The sequence below is a fragment of the Thunnus albacares genome, chromosome 1 (genome assembly GCF_914725855.1).
Source record: "Thunnus albacares chromosome 1, fThuAlb1.1, whole genome shotgun sequence".
NCBI classification, from domain to species: domain Eukaryota; kingdom Metazoa; phylum Chordata; class Actinopteri; order Scombriformes; family Scombridae; genus Thunnus; species Thunnus albacares.
In genome coordinates, this window is record NC_058106.1 from 40,810,428 (window position 1) to 40,824,695 (window position 14,268).

General features: G+C 45.0%; 3 protein-coding genes across 3 annotated transcripts in view; 1 reads left to right on the top strand and 2 right to left on the bottom strand.

Moving 5' to 3' along the window:
• The first annotated feature begins 4,473 nt into the window (after positions 1-4,473).
• Positions 4,474-12,943, top strand: LOC122988796 (tubulin polymerization-promoting protein family member 3-like). Its single transcript, XM_044361416.1, has 4 exons — positions 4,474-4,697; positions 6,876-7,074; positions 11,392-11,545; positions 12,214-12,943. The coding sequence occupies exons 2-4, from the start codon at positions 6,887-6,889 to the stop codon at positions 12,406-12,408; spliced, it is 537 nt and encodes a 178-aa protein (XP_044217351.1). The 5' UTR covers positions 4,474-4,697; positions 6,876-6,886; the 3' UTR covers positions 12,409-12,943.
• Positions 12,944-13,128: 185 nt separating this feature from the next.
• Positions 13,129-13,689, bottom strand: LOC122986534 (keratin-associated protein 9-1-like). The gene has a single exon (XM_044357865.1). It carries the CDS (start codon positions 13,687-13,689, stop codon positions 13,129-13,131), a length of 561 nt encoding a protein of 186 aa, XP_044213800.1.
• The window catches only part of LOC122986146 (keratin-associated protein 4-6-like), a 37,470-nt gene continuing 36,813 nt past the window's right edge, over positions 13,612-14,268 (bottom strand). Inside the window, exon 2 of the mRNA XM_044357265.1 lies at positions 13,612-13,683. The gene's annotated coding sequence lies outside the window, so the exon portion shown is untranslated. The remainder of the gene's footprint in view (positions 13,684-14,268) is intronic.

Sequence of the window (14,268 nt, forward strand, 5' to 3'; positions counted from 1 at the left end):
TTTATTACAGGCTGCAGTGTTTATTACAGACTGCAGTGTTATTACAGGCTGCAGTGTTATTACAGACTGCAGTGTTATTACAGGCTGCAGTGTTTATTACAGACTGCAGTGTTATTACAGGCTGCAGTGTTATTACAGACTGCAGTGTTATTACAGGCTGCAGTGTTATTACAGACTGCAGTGTTATTACAGGCCGCAGTGTTATTACAGGCTGCAGTGTTATTACAGACTGCAGTGTTTATTACAGACTGCAGTGTTATTACAGGCTGCAGTGTTATTACAGGCTGCAGTGTTATTACAGACCGCAGTGTTATTACAGACCGCAGTGTTTATTACAGGCTGCAGTGTTATTACAGACTGCAGTGTTTATTACAGACTGCAGTGTTATTACAGGCTGCAGTGTTTATTACAGGCTGCAGTGTTATTACAGACTGCAGTGTTATTACAGGCTGCAGTGTTATTACAGACTGCAGTGTTTATTACAGGCTGCAGTGTTATTACAGACTGCAGTGTTATTACAGGCCGCAGTGTTTATTACAGGCCGCAGTGTTATTACAGGCTGCAGTGTTATTACAGACTGCAGTGTTATTACAGGCCGCAGTGTTTATTACAGGCCGCAGTGTTTATTACAGACTGCAGTGTTATTACAGGCCGCAGTGTTATTACAGGCCGCAGTGTTATTACAGACTGCAGTGTTATTACAGGCCGCAGTGTTTATTACAGACTGCAGTGTTTATTACAGACTGCAGTGTTTATTACAGGCTGCAGTGTTATTACAGGCTGCAGTGTTATTACAGACTGCAGTGTTATTACAGGCTGCAGTGTTATTACAGACTGCAGTGTTATTACAGACTGCAGTGTTTATTACAGACTGCAGTGTTATTACAGGCTGCAGTGTTATTACAGGCTGCAGTGTTATTACAGACTGCAGTGTTTATTACAGACTGCAGTGTTATTACAGGCTGCAGTGTTATTACAGACTGCAGTGTTATTACAGACTGCAGTGTTTATTACAGACTGCAGTGTTATTACAGGCTGCAGTGTTTATTACAGACTGCAGTGTTATTACAGGCTGCAGTGTTATTACAGACTGCAGTGTTATTACAGACTGCAGTGTTATTACAGACTGCAGTGTTATTACAGGCCGCAGTGTTTATTACAGGCTGCAGTGTTATTACAGACTGCAGTGTTATTACAGACTGCAGTGTTATTACAGGCTGCAGTGTTATTACAGACTGCAGTGTTATTACAGGCCGCAGTGTTTATTACAGACTGCAGTGTTATTACAGACTGCAGTGTTTATTACAGGCTGCAGTGTTATTACAGGCTGCAGTGTTATTACAGGCTGCAGTGTTATTACAGACTGCATATTTATAACAATGTCACCCCCCACCTTGGACCATTAACAACTAACACGACACACTCAGCTAGAAACCTGGGAGTTGTTTTGATCAGTGACTTTAATCAGCACATTAAAAGCCCTGTTTGAACGGTGGAAATGTAATGACAAGTGCCCAGTGGTAGGTCTCAGGCACATGGACTGTGTGGGTGTCTCCATGCGCAACTGCTATTTTGGTTCATGTGCAGCAGCACAACGTGGAAAAGGGCCGAGCGAAAGTGAATATAGATCAGTGGGTGTGGTGATTATTAAATGTTCTCTCAGCCAGTCACATCACTGGTGTCATAGCTCTGAAACAGTTGAGCCAATCACAGTTAAACCTGTCACGACATAAACACACATCACCACTAATCTACAGCCAGATTTAACAAACTGAAGCAGAAGCTTTTCATACAGTATAAACAGCTGTGGACAGCAGATACTGTACAGATCAATGCAGACTGATTTACTGACTTTCCTGCTTTAACCACATTAAACATTATTTTGTTTGGTGATTTTGGTTGAAGAGTGTTTAATTGAAATAAATTATCTATATTTTAATCATTAATCTGCTGTTGCAGCGAGTCTGCAGCAAGTATTTAGTTTGACGCTGTTGATAAAATCACCAAAGTAGCAGCGGATTTCAACCAAAACACAGTTGTGTTTGCGCTGCTTCATTTGATTGAACCTCCCATCTGTGCACCGTGCGCTCTGCACTGGTCACCAAAACACCACACAGATGCACAGAGTGAGTTTAAAGGTCAGAAAATACCGAACAGTCGTAGCGCTGCTTGTGCTTGTCGTTACACCCTCAGAGTCTTGTTCAATCCTGCGATCGACAAATCAGAAACAACTAATGATCCCTAAAAACATAGTTGAACAACTTATCCGCACCATCGTTTCCTCCCGCCTCGACCGCTGCAGCTCATTATTTACTCGCCATCTACAGTTGCTGCAGAACGCAGCAGTGAGACTTCTTACAAACACTCGATGTAGGGAACACTTCCCTCCCGTCCTGACTGAACACCACTACGATCGTATTGATTACTTGTAAACCTCTACATGGCACAGAGACCCCTCAGAACAGCCTCAAAATCTCCGCCATTGCTGGTTGGTGAAATGCATTCTGGGACACTTGGCTGTTGGCTATTCTCACAGGTGGGCACCAATAAAATATTGAAAAATAAATAACCATCTCAAATTAATTAAAATACAGTTTACATTGCTTAACTTTTACATGAAATCTTACTTTCAACCTATAAAAACAATTCAGTTTCCTATAGAACTGATTTAACCCTTTATAAATAATCAGGCGTAACATTACAGAAATGTACTTATACATTGAGTTTATTACATAATTTCACATAAAATCTTATAATCGTATATGTAATCTATATTTAATGTAATAAAATGATATAAACAGATAAAACATTTGATTTACCTTTTAAAAAATGTGAGAATACTGTTCAGTCATCAGGTTTATAGTTGCATCATCTACTTCATTTAAGATCATATCAAGTGTTGAGTTTGTAAGTTTACATCAAAATCTTATTTATTTAAAGATATTTCATGTTAAAAAGTTTATTAATTTATAAAAACAATTGATTTAACACACACACACACACACTAACACACACACACACACACACACACACACACACACACACACACGAACACACACACACACACACGAACACACACATGCACACACACACACACACACACACACACACATACACACACACACACACACACACATCAACACACACATCAACACACACATACACACACACACACTAACAGTAGTCAGGCTGCGGCTGATGAAAACCTGAACTCAACTGAACTCTGACTCGACTCTCGCTGTCCCCCACAAAAACTGTTTATACTGACCTGCACCTGGACCTGGACCTGGACCAGGACCTGGACCTGGACCTGCACCTGCACCTGCACCTGCACCTGCACCTGCACCTGGACCTGGACCTGCACCTGGACCTGCACCTGCACCTGCACCTGCACCTGCACCTGGACCTGGACCTGCACCTGGACCTGGACCTGCACCTGGACCTGCACCCGCACCCGGACCCGGACTTGCACCTGCACCTGCACCTGCACCTGCACCTGCACCTGCACCTGCACCTGGACCTGGACCTGGACCTGGACCTGCACCTGGACCTGCACCTGCACCTGCACCTGCACCTGGACCTGGACCTGCACCTGGACCTGGACCTGCACCTGGACCTGCACCCGCACCCGGACCCGGACTTGCACCTGCACCTGCACCTGCACCTGCACCTGCACCTGCACCTGCACCTGCACCTGCACCTGGACCTGGACCTGCACCTGCACCTGCACCCGGACCCGGACTTGCACCTGCACCTGCACCTGCAACTGGACCTGCACCTGGAGCTGGACCTGCACCTGCACCTGCACCTGCACCTGGACCCGGACTTGCACCTGCACCTGGACCTGCACCTGGACCTGGACCTGGACCTGCACCTGCACCTGGACCTGGACCTGGACCTGGACCTGGACCTGGACCTGCACCTGCACCTGGACCCGGACCCGGACTTGCACCTGCACCTGCACCTGCACCTGCACCTGCACCTGGACCTGGACCTGCACCTGCACCTGCACCTGCACCTGCACCTGCACCTGCACCTGCACCTGCACCTGGACCTGGACCTGCACCTGCACCTGGAGCTGGACCTGCACCTGCACCTGCACCTGCACCTGGACCTGGACCTGCACCTGCACCTGCACCTGGACCTGCACCTGCACCTGCACCTGCACCTGCAACTGCACCTGGACCTGCACCTGCACCTGGAGCTGGACCTGCACCTGCACCTGGACCTGGACCTGGACCTGGACCTGGACCTGGACCTGCACCTGCACCTGCACCTGGACCTGAACCTGGCCCTGAATCTGGACCTGGACTGGGTCAAACCGGATCATTTGGTCTGTTGAGTGTAACTTTATTGCCATGGGGACCAGCTGCTGTTCAGAAGTTTGTTTGGATTCATTAACAGGAAGAAAACAAATATAAAATCTGTATTTTGTAGTTCTCTCTTTGTAGTTTTTAGTTAGTTGACCTCTGACCTGCAGCTCAGACTCGACTCCCGCCCTGCAGGAGAACCTCCTCCCTCCTCCCTCCTCCCTCGTCTCCCTCCCTCTGTTTTATTGCCCTCCCCTGATGTTGGACAGGATGTCGTCATGGCGATGGGATAAACAGACAATAACAAACCCTCGGCGCTTCAGAGCTCATTCGAAGGCTGCGAGAGAGAGAGAGGTGAAGAGGAGACAGAGGACAGAGGACAGACAGGTAAGACCTGCAGGACTCTGTGTGTTTATTGTCACTCAGGACAAACAGAAAACAAACTGTAGGTTTGATTCAGTCGTTATTTATTTTTCTCACTGTGTTTTCTGACTGTCTGTGTTCAGATTTCAGTTATTATTGCACAACAAAGACTAAAAATCTCGGCTTTATCGCACCAACACATGCAAAGAATTTAAGTAACACTTATTTAACTTGTCTGTAATTTCCTGAAAACATGAAACTACAGAAGATTCAACATCTGGAGAATAAAAAAATCCATTAATACATGAAAATTGACTTTGGTTTAAATGCAGCAGCTCTTTGAAAGAAATTCATATTTTCTCAATAATTAGAGGCAGATGACAGTTCAGAGCCTCTTATGAAATAATCAGGAAATAACAGACGTGTGAGCTTAAAGAGTTACAGACAGAGAACACGGAGACATCCAGCCTTAAATAACATCAATAACACTGTGTGTGTGATGGGACCAACATACAGTATCTGTTGGGTTTAAGTTTCTCATCATTCATTAATCTGATCATTTTTTGTGTATTTATCAATAAATAATTTAGTGTATAAAATGTCAGAAACAGTGAAACATCATCACAGTTTCATGTGTCTTGTTTTCTTGTTTTATCAAATGAATTTTCAGAGACGTTTAAAGAAAAACAACGTAAACAAGTTCATCAGAAATAATAGATTTAAAATCACGTATGTAAATATGAACACATGATGCAGAGAACACGTATGTAAATATGAACACATGATGCAGAGAACACGTATGTAAATATGAACACATGATGCAGAGAAAGTTAATAATCAGTTACTTTACAAACAGAAGCTGCTTCATGTCTCACTTTAATATTTATGCAGAACTCAAAAAAATCACATGTTGCATTAACATGTGTTCATATGTGATGATGTCATATGTGATGATGTCATATGTTATGATGTCATATTTGGACAGTTTCAGGACAAACAGTTGCTAATAACTGTTTCACACACACACACACACACATAATGACGTATCCATAAAGTATCCACGGTAACGTCTCTGACTCAAGTCCCGCCCACTGTGACTCACAGCGGCTGTGATTGGTTCAAACTGTGACGTGACTCTGTGTGAAAATCACATGTAGGTGTGCAGGTTAAAACCAGCAGCTCGTTGTGTTTGGACAGAAGCTCAACCGCCGTAACTCCGTAACCACGGCAACCGCAGTTTGGGATTGCATCAGTGTGAGGTCATGTTTCTCACGCACACACCATCTTTATGTCGGTGTGAAGACCCTCAGACAGAGCCGGCCAACATGTCCTCACACTGCAGCAAGCAATCAATCAATCAATCAATCAATCAATCAATCAATCAATCAATCAATCTTTATTCATACAGCACCTGACTGATAAACATGCAGGATGGTAAATATGGATTTGGACACTAATGCACAGCAAAATCATTAAAAGAGAAAAACAAAAAGAAAAACAGTTAATTGAATAAAACATAATACAAACAATAATAATAATAATAATAATATTAATAATAACCCAGTTGACTTCAGAGTCGGCAGGTGATTTAAACCTTTGCGATGCTAAATTTTGAAGTTTTTAAGTTTTCGTGGAACGCCCTTGGCGTGGTGTGAAGGTCAAATTTGCCCAAAACATGAAACAGGAAGTTGTTGTAACTCTTCTTCACATTGACCAATCTGCCCCAAAAGTCCTCATGTTTGAGTCAACATGTCAGTGACGAGTCATAGCGCCTCCTACTGGCAACAGGAAGTCGGCCGTTTGTGACAAACATCATCTGATTTACATGAAAGTTAAATGGTGCGTTCAGCAACATGACGTATAATCAGTGGGTGTTTCTAGCGCCACATAGTGGACACCAGAGATAATATTTTATTCGTTCAAATAGTGACCTCGGCTGCTGCTCCCGCCGCCGTGCGAGAGGTGCGACGGGCCGTTCATCGCTGCAGCAGCTTTAATTGTTTTTTTATTCTGTTTCAGTTGTGACTGATTTAACGGTTTAATCATGTGAAGCACTTTGTCACTTTGTTTTGAGAATTGCAGTATAAATAAAGTTTATTAACATCCACTCGTACCAAACAGGAAGTTTGTGCATCTCTGCTGCTGTGATTGGTTCGTACTCGTCTTGTCGGTGATGTCATCTGTCATCTGTCCGTGTTGCAGATATTTCCATCATGGCGGAGAGTTCGGACATCGATCAGCTGCTGACGGCGTTTAAGAAGTTCGCCGTCCACGGAGACACGAAGGCGTCGGGCAACGAGCTGAACGGGAAGAACTGGAACAAACTCTGTAAGGACTGCAAGATCACAGACGGCAAGAACGTCTGCAGCACAGACGTCGACATCGTCTTCTCCAAAGTCAAGTAGGTCTACACACAGACCACAGACACACTACAGACACACTACAGACACACTACAGACACACTACAGACACACTACAAACACACTACACACAGACTACACACAGACTACAGACACACTACACACACACTACAAACACACTACAGACAAACTACACACACACTACACACAGACTACACACAGACTACAGACACATTACAAACAAACTACACACAAACTACACACAGACTACAGACATACTACAGACACACTACACACAGACTACACACAGACTACACACTACACACACACTACAGACACACTACAGACAAACTACACACACACTACAGACACACTACAGACACACTACACACACTACAGACACACTACACACACACTACAGACACACTACAGACTGACTACACACAGACTACAGACACTACAGACACACTACACACACTACAGACACACAACAGACAAACTACACACACACTACAGACACACAACAGACACACTACAGACACACTACAGACTGACTACACACAGACACACTACAGACTACACACATACCACAGACACACTACAGACTACAGACAGACTACACACAGACTACACACAGACTACACACAGACTACAGACTACACACAGACTACAGACTACACACAGACTACACACAGACTACAGACTACACACAGACTACAGACTACACACAGACTACACACAGACTACACACAGACTACAGACTACACACAGACTACAGACTACACACAGACTACACACAGACTACAGACTACACACAGACTACACACAGACTACACTCAGACTACAGACTACACACAGACTACAGACTACACACAGATTACACACAGACTACACAGACTACACACAGACTACACACAGACTACAGACTACACACAGACTACACACAGACTACAGACTACACACAGATTACACACAGACTACACAGACTACACACAGACTACACACAGACTACAGACTACACACAGACTACACACAGACTACAGACTACACACAGACTACACACAGACTACAGACTACACACAGACTACACACAGACTACAGACTGACTACAGACTACACACAGACTACACACAGACTACACAGACTACACACAGACTACAGACTACACACAGACTACAGACTACACACAGATTACACACAGACTACACACAGACTACAGACTACACACAGATTACACACAGACTACACACAGACTACAGACTACACACAGACTACAGACTACACACAGACTACACACAGACTACAGACTACACACAGACTACAGACTACACACAGACTACAGATTACACACAGACTACACAGACTACAGACTACACACAGACTACAGACTACACACAGACTACAGACTACACACAGACTACACACAGACTACACACAGACTACACACAGACTACAGACTACACACAGACTACACAGACTACACACAGACTACACACAGACTGTCTCCTGTGGTTCAGGAGGTAGAGCGGGTCGTCCACTAATCAGAAGATCGGTGGTTTGATCCTGGCTCCTCCAGTCCACATGCTGATGTGTTCTTGGGCGAGACACTGAACCCCAAATAGCTCCTGATGGCTGAACCATCAGTGTGTGAACGAGTGAATGTGATTCATAGTGTAAAAAGCACTTTGAGTGGTCGGAAGACTAGAAAGGCGCTATACAAGTACAGTCCATTTACCATTTACACAGACTGCAGACAGGAAACAGGAAACAGGAAGTAGGGAGACGTCCACCAGCAGAGGACTGAAGGTATAATGTGATTTATTTAAACTGCTGCCAGTGAAGAGTCGTACGTAACGACTTCCTGCAACTAGAGTTCAGCTGAACATGAGAACCATGAGGACTCAACATTCTATAAAACAGAAAATACTGTACTTGAGTTCCATTTATAACCTTTATTAAATAAACTTTCAGCTCAACATCAGCAGCAAATAAAATCATCAATAATGTTATTAAAATAAATCTAGTTGGATGTTTGAGGCAGATTATGTCTCCTGACTCACTGAATCAAACCTCATCTGGGAACAGTTGGGAACATCTGGGAACATTTGGGAACATTTGGGAACATTTGGGAACAGTTGGGAACATCTGGGAACATCTGGGAACATTTGGGAACATTTGGGAACGTTTGGGAACATCTGGGAACATCTGGGAACGTTTGGGAACGTTTGGGAACATTTGGGAACGTCTGGCAACATCTGGGAACATTTGGGAACATTTGGGAACATTTGGGAACATTTGGGAACATCTGGGAACATTTGGGAACATCTGGCAACATCTGGGAACATTTGGGAACATTTGGGAACGTTTGGGAACATCTGGGAACATCTGGGAACATCTGGGAACATTTGGGAACGTTTGGGAACATTTGGGAACGTCTGGCAACATTTGGGAACATCTGGGAACATTTGGGAACATTTGGGAACAGTTGGGAACAGTTGGGAACATTTGGGAACATTTGGGAACGTCTGGGAACGTTTGGGAACATTTGGGAACGTCTGGCAACATCTGGGAACATCTGGGAACATTTGGGAACATTTGGGAACATTTGGCAACATCTGGGAACATTTGGGAACATTTGGGAACAGTTGGGAACATCTGGGAACATTTGGGAACATTTGGGAACATTTGGGAACGTTTGGGAACATCTGGGAACATCTGGGAATATTTGGGAACATTTGGGAACATTTGGGAACGTTTGGGAACATCTGGGAACATCTGGGAACATCTGGGAACATTTGGGAACGTTTGGGAACATCTGGGAACATCTGGGAACAGTTGGGAACATCTGGGAACATTTGGGAACAGTTGGGAACATCTGGGAACATTTGGGAACGTTTGGGAACATCTGGGAACATCTGGGAACATTTGGGAACGTTTGGGAACATCTGGGAACATCTGGGAACATCTGGGAACGTTTGGGAACGTTTGGGAACATCTGGGAACATCTGGGAATATTTGGGAACATTTGGGAACATTTGGGAACATCTGGGAACATCTGGGAACATCTGGGAACATTTGGGAACATTTGGGAACAGTTGGGAACATCTGGCAACATCTGGGAACATTTGGGAACATTTGGGAACGTTTGGGAACATCTGGGAACATCTGGGAACATCTGGGAACATTTGGGAACGTTTGGGAACATTTGGGAACGTCTGGCAACATTTGGGAACATCTGGGAACATTTGGGAACATTTGGGAACAGTTGGGAACATTTGGGAACATTTGGGAACGTCTGGGAACGTTTGGGAACATTTGGGAACGTCTGGCAACATCTGGGAACATCTGGGAACATCTGGGAACATTTGGGAACATTTGGGAACAGTTGGGAACATTTGGGAACATTTGGGAACATCTGGGAACATTTGGGAACGTTTGGGAACATCTGGGAACATTTGGGAACGTTTGGGAACATTTGGGAACATCTGGGAACATTTGGGAACGTTTGGGAACGTTTGGGAACATCTGGGAATATTTGGGAACATTTGGGAACGTTTGGGAACGTTTGGGAACATCTGGGAATATTTGGGAACATTTGGGAACGTTTGGGAACATCTGGGAACATTTGGGAACATCTGGGAACATTTGGGAACATTTGGGAACGTTTGGGAACGTTTGGGAACATCTGGGAACATTTGGGAACGTTTGGGAACATCTGGGAACATCTGGGAACATCTGGGAACATTTGGGAACATCTGGGAACATTTGGGAACATCTGGGAACGTTTGGGAACGTTTGGGAACATCTGGGAACATTTGGGAACGTTTGGGAACATCTGGGAACGTTTGGGAACATCTGGGAACATTTGGGAACGTTTGGGAACATCTGGGAACATCTGGGAACATTTGGGAACGTTTGGGAACGTTTGGGAACATTTGGGAACGTTTGGGAACATCTGGGAACAGTTTATGGCATCGTATTTGTCGGCAGGTGAGATTTGTCGTCAGTTGCCGCCACACCAAACGCCACGATTGGTCCAAACCACAAACAGCTGCTGATTCAGACGTTTATGTGGAAAAGTTGCTGTAATTTAGTAAAATATCATAAATATTTCTTCAATTTGCATTAATTACTGTGATCACAGAATTGCAACTTCCTGGAGGAAGTGACCAATAAAACACGGGGAGGTGATCTGATTCACGTTCATCATTTTATTTGCATTAGTCTTTATTTGTTGTATTGATTCCGTTTGTTTTGTCTGATGTCTGTAAACCTGTACGTTTGATTGATTGCAGATGTTTCCTGTGACCTTTGACCTCTCACCAGTGTTTGTGTGTTTGTGTGTTTGTGTTTGACAGACAGAAGACGTCTCGCGTCATCACCTACGAGGAGTTCCGGAGAGCTCTGGAGGAACTGGCTCCCAAGAGGTTCAAAGGTCAAAGTAAAGAGGAGGCGCTGCAGTCCATCTGCGGTCTGGTGGAGGGACGAGAGCCGAGCAACGTGGGCGTGACGGTGAGGAAACTGTTCCTATCAAAGCCCGTCATTTTCCTCTCAGTCTCTAGACGTGAAGAATGAGTCACATTCATATCTTATTACCAGCACCTGCAGGTTCTTTTTGGATGTTTCGCCATGAAACAGGAAGTTGTTGTAACTCCGCTGGAGAGTCCCGAACACATCTACATGTTAATACTGAGTCACAGTCACAGTCTGCTGACAACAGGAAGTCAGCCGTACGTGACAAACATCATCAGATTTACATGAAATTTACATGATGTGGTCTGAACATGATACACAGCAGCATGACGTGTAATTAGTGGGCGTTCTCTAGCGGACACAGGAAGTGATAGTTATCTCCTACATGTAGATGCATGTGAGGTGTGTTCTGGTTGACGTGTTGCTCCACGTTAACGTCACGCTGACTGATCGCCGCTGCTTCTTTAGAGAGTTGTGAGGTTTTGCGGATGTTGCTGTGATGTGTTGTAGGATTTATTTGTTCTGCTTTTCTTTCTGATGCTTTTTTCTGACTAAGCTGGATGGTGACGCAGCTGCTCGGGGTTAGTTCAAGGTGACGTCATCTCTGCAGTGATTGGACGATGGCGGCAGCTCCAGTGTGTTTATGTTTTTATACTATATATATGTGATATTTCTGACTGACTTCCTGTCGTCTGCGTTTCCATCAGAAAGTGGCGAAGACGGCGACGGTGGACCGGCTCACCGACACGTCCCGCTACACGGGCTCCCACAAGGAGCGTTTCACCGAGAGCGGCAAGGGCAAAGGTCGCGAAGGCCGCGAGGAGATCGTGGAGAACACGGGATACGTGGGCGCCTACAAGAACGCCGGCACGTACGACGCCAAGGTGAAGGCTGAGAAGTGACGAGGCCACGCCCCCCTGCAGGCAGCCAACACAGCACTTAGGACCAAACCTTGAACTTTGACCCTTCTGTGTGTGTGTGTGTGTGTGTGTGTGTGTGTGTCTGTGTTCAGAGGTCAGAGGTCACTTCCTGCTGAGCTGAACCTTCAGGTCAGGAGGTGGAGTCTGTAAATAAGTCATGATCACAGCGTCCTAAACTTCCCTCCAGGAAACGATCGCAATAATTAACACAAATCCAAGAAATCTGTAATATTTCCGAGAGTTAAATTAACTTTTCTGAATGAAACGTTCAAATCAACGGATGCTTATTATTTGGTGTTTTGGTAACTTACGTTGTCGCAGCGTGCAGGAAGTGATGACACAGAACTCTTCTTTGGTGGTAGTTTTTTAAAAAATCACATTATTTTCCTTAGCTTAGAGTTCAGCAAATTTACTGCAAAAAGAGAAATAAAACATGTCACCTGTTTGAGAAAAGCTTCAGTTAAAATGTTTCACTCGTTACATTTAGGAGCTGAAAGGACGAGAATGTTTCCACGGAGACTATAAACTCCTGAAAGACTTTTTAAAAAGTGATCCATGAATGAAACGCTGCGTTGGTCCGTCACACAGATGCATCGCAGCATTTATCTCCTTATTAAACATCAAATAACATAAACAATAATAATAATGATCTCTGAGCAGCTGCTGCAGACCTGCAGCAGCGCCCCCTGCAGGCTGTGATGATCATTGCAGACCCGCAGCAGCGCCTCCTGCAGGCTGTGATGATGCAGACCCGCAGCAGCGCCCCCTGCAGGCTGTGATGATGCAGACCCGCAGCAGCGCCTCCTGCAGGCTGTGATGATGCAGACCCGCAGCAGCGCCTCCTGCAGGCTGTGATGATCGTTGCAGACCTGCAGCAGCGCCTCCTGCAGGCTGTGATGATGCAGACCCGCAGCAGCGCCCCCTGCAGGCTGTGATGATGCAGACCTGCAGCAGCGCCCCCTGCAGGCTGTGATGATGCAGACCTGCAGCAGCGCCCCCTGCAGGCTGTGATGATGCAGACCCGCAGCAGCGCCTCCTGCAGGCTGTGATGATCACTGCAGACCTGCAGCAGCGCCCCCTGCAGGCTGTGATGATGCAGACCTGCAGCAGCGCCCCCTGCAGGCTGTGATGATGCAGACCTGCAGCAGCGCCTCCTGCAGGCTGTGATGATGCAGACCTGCAGCAGCGCCCCCTGCAGGCTGTGATGATGCAGACCTGCAGCAGCGCCCCCTGCAGGCTGTGATGATCACTGCAGACCTGCATCTATGAATCCAGTTTGAGTTCTTTGCAGGTTCTCAGAAACCATCTTGAAACTGAAGTGACCAGTTTGGTGAATAATCTGAACCAGTTGTGACCTGCAGGTGGCGCTGAATGAAAAGTCAGACGGACGTTTTTCTTTATTCTGGACGTTTAATAAACTAAATACTGAATTTAAAATAATAATAATCTGTAAATTAACCAGCATGAAGGTAAAAAGATGTTTCGATCATTTTTGATTTTATGTCAAAACGTATAAAAAACAAAGACGGAAAATAACCAATAATAACTAATAATATAATTTAATATAAGCAACAAGCTCTCAGTAAACCAACCAGAGACTACGGCAGCGTTCTCGTCCACTGAGACATGAAACAGGAAGAATATTAACGTTTTAATCCAATCAAAGAGGACGTCGTCACACAGATGTTTATTTAGACAGCATGTCGATCATCTGTGAAGGTGAAGCAGCAGCAAAGTGTTTTTCTCTGATTTATCATTAAATATTGATTTGGAACCGGCTGCCCAGCAAACATTGAGGCGTTATATGATCGTTGTTTGAACGTCCAATCAAGACGTCCCGTC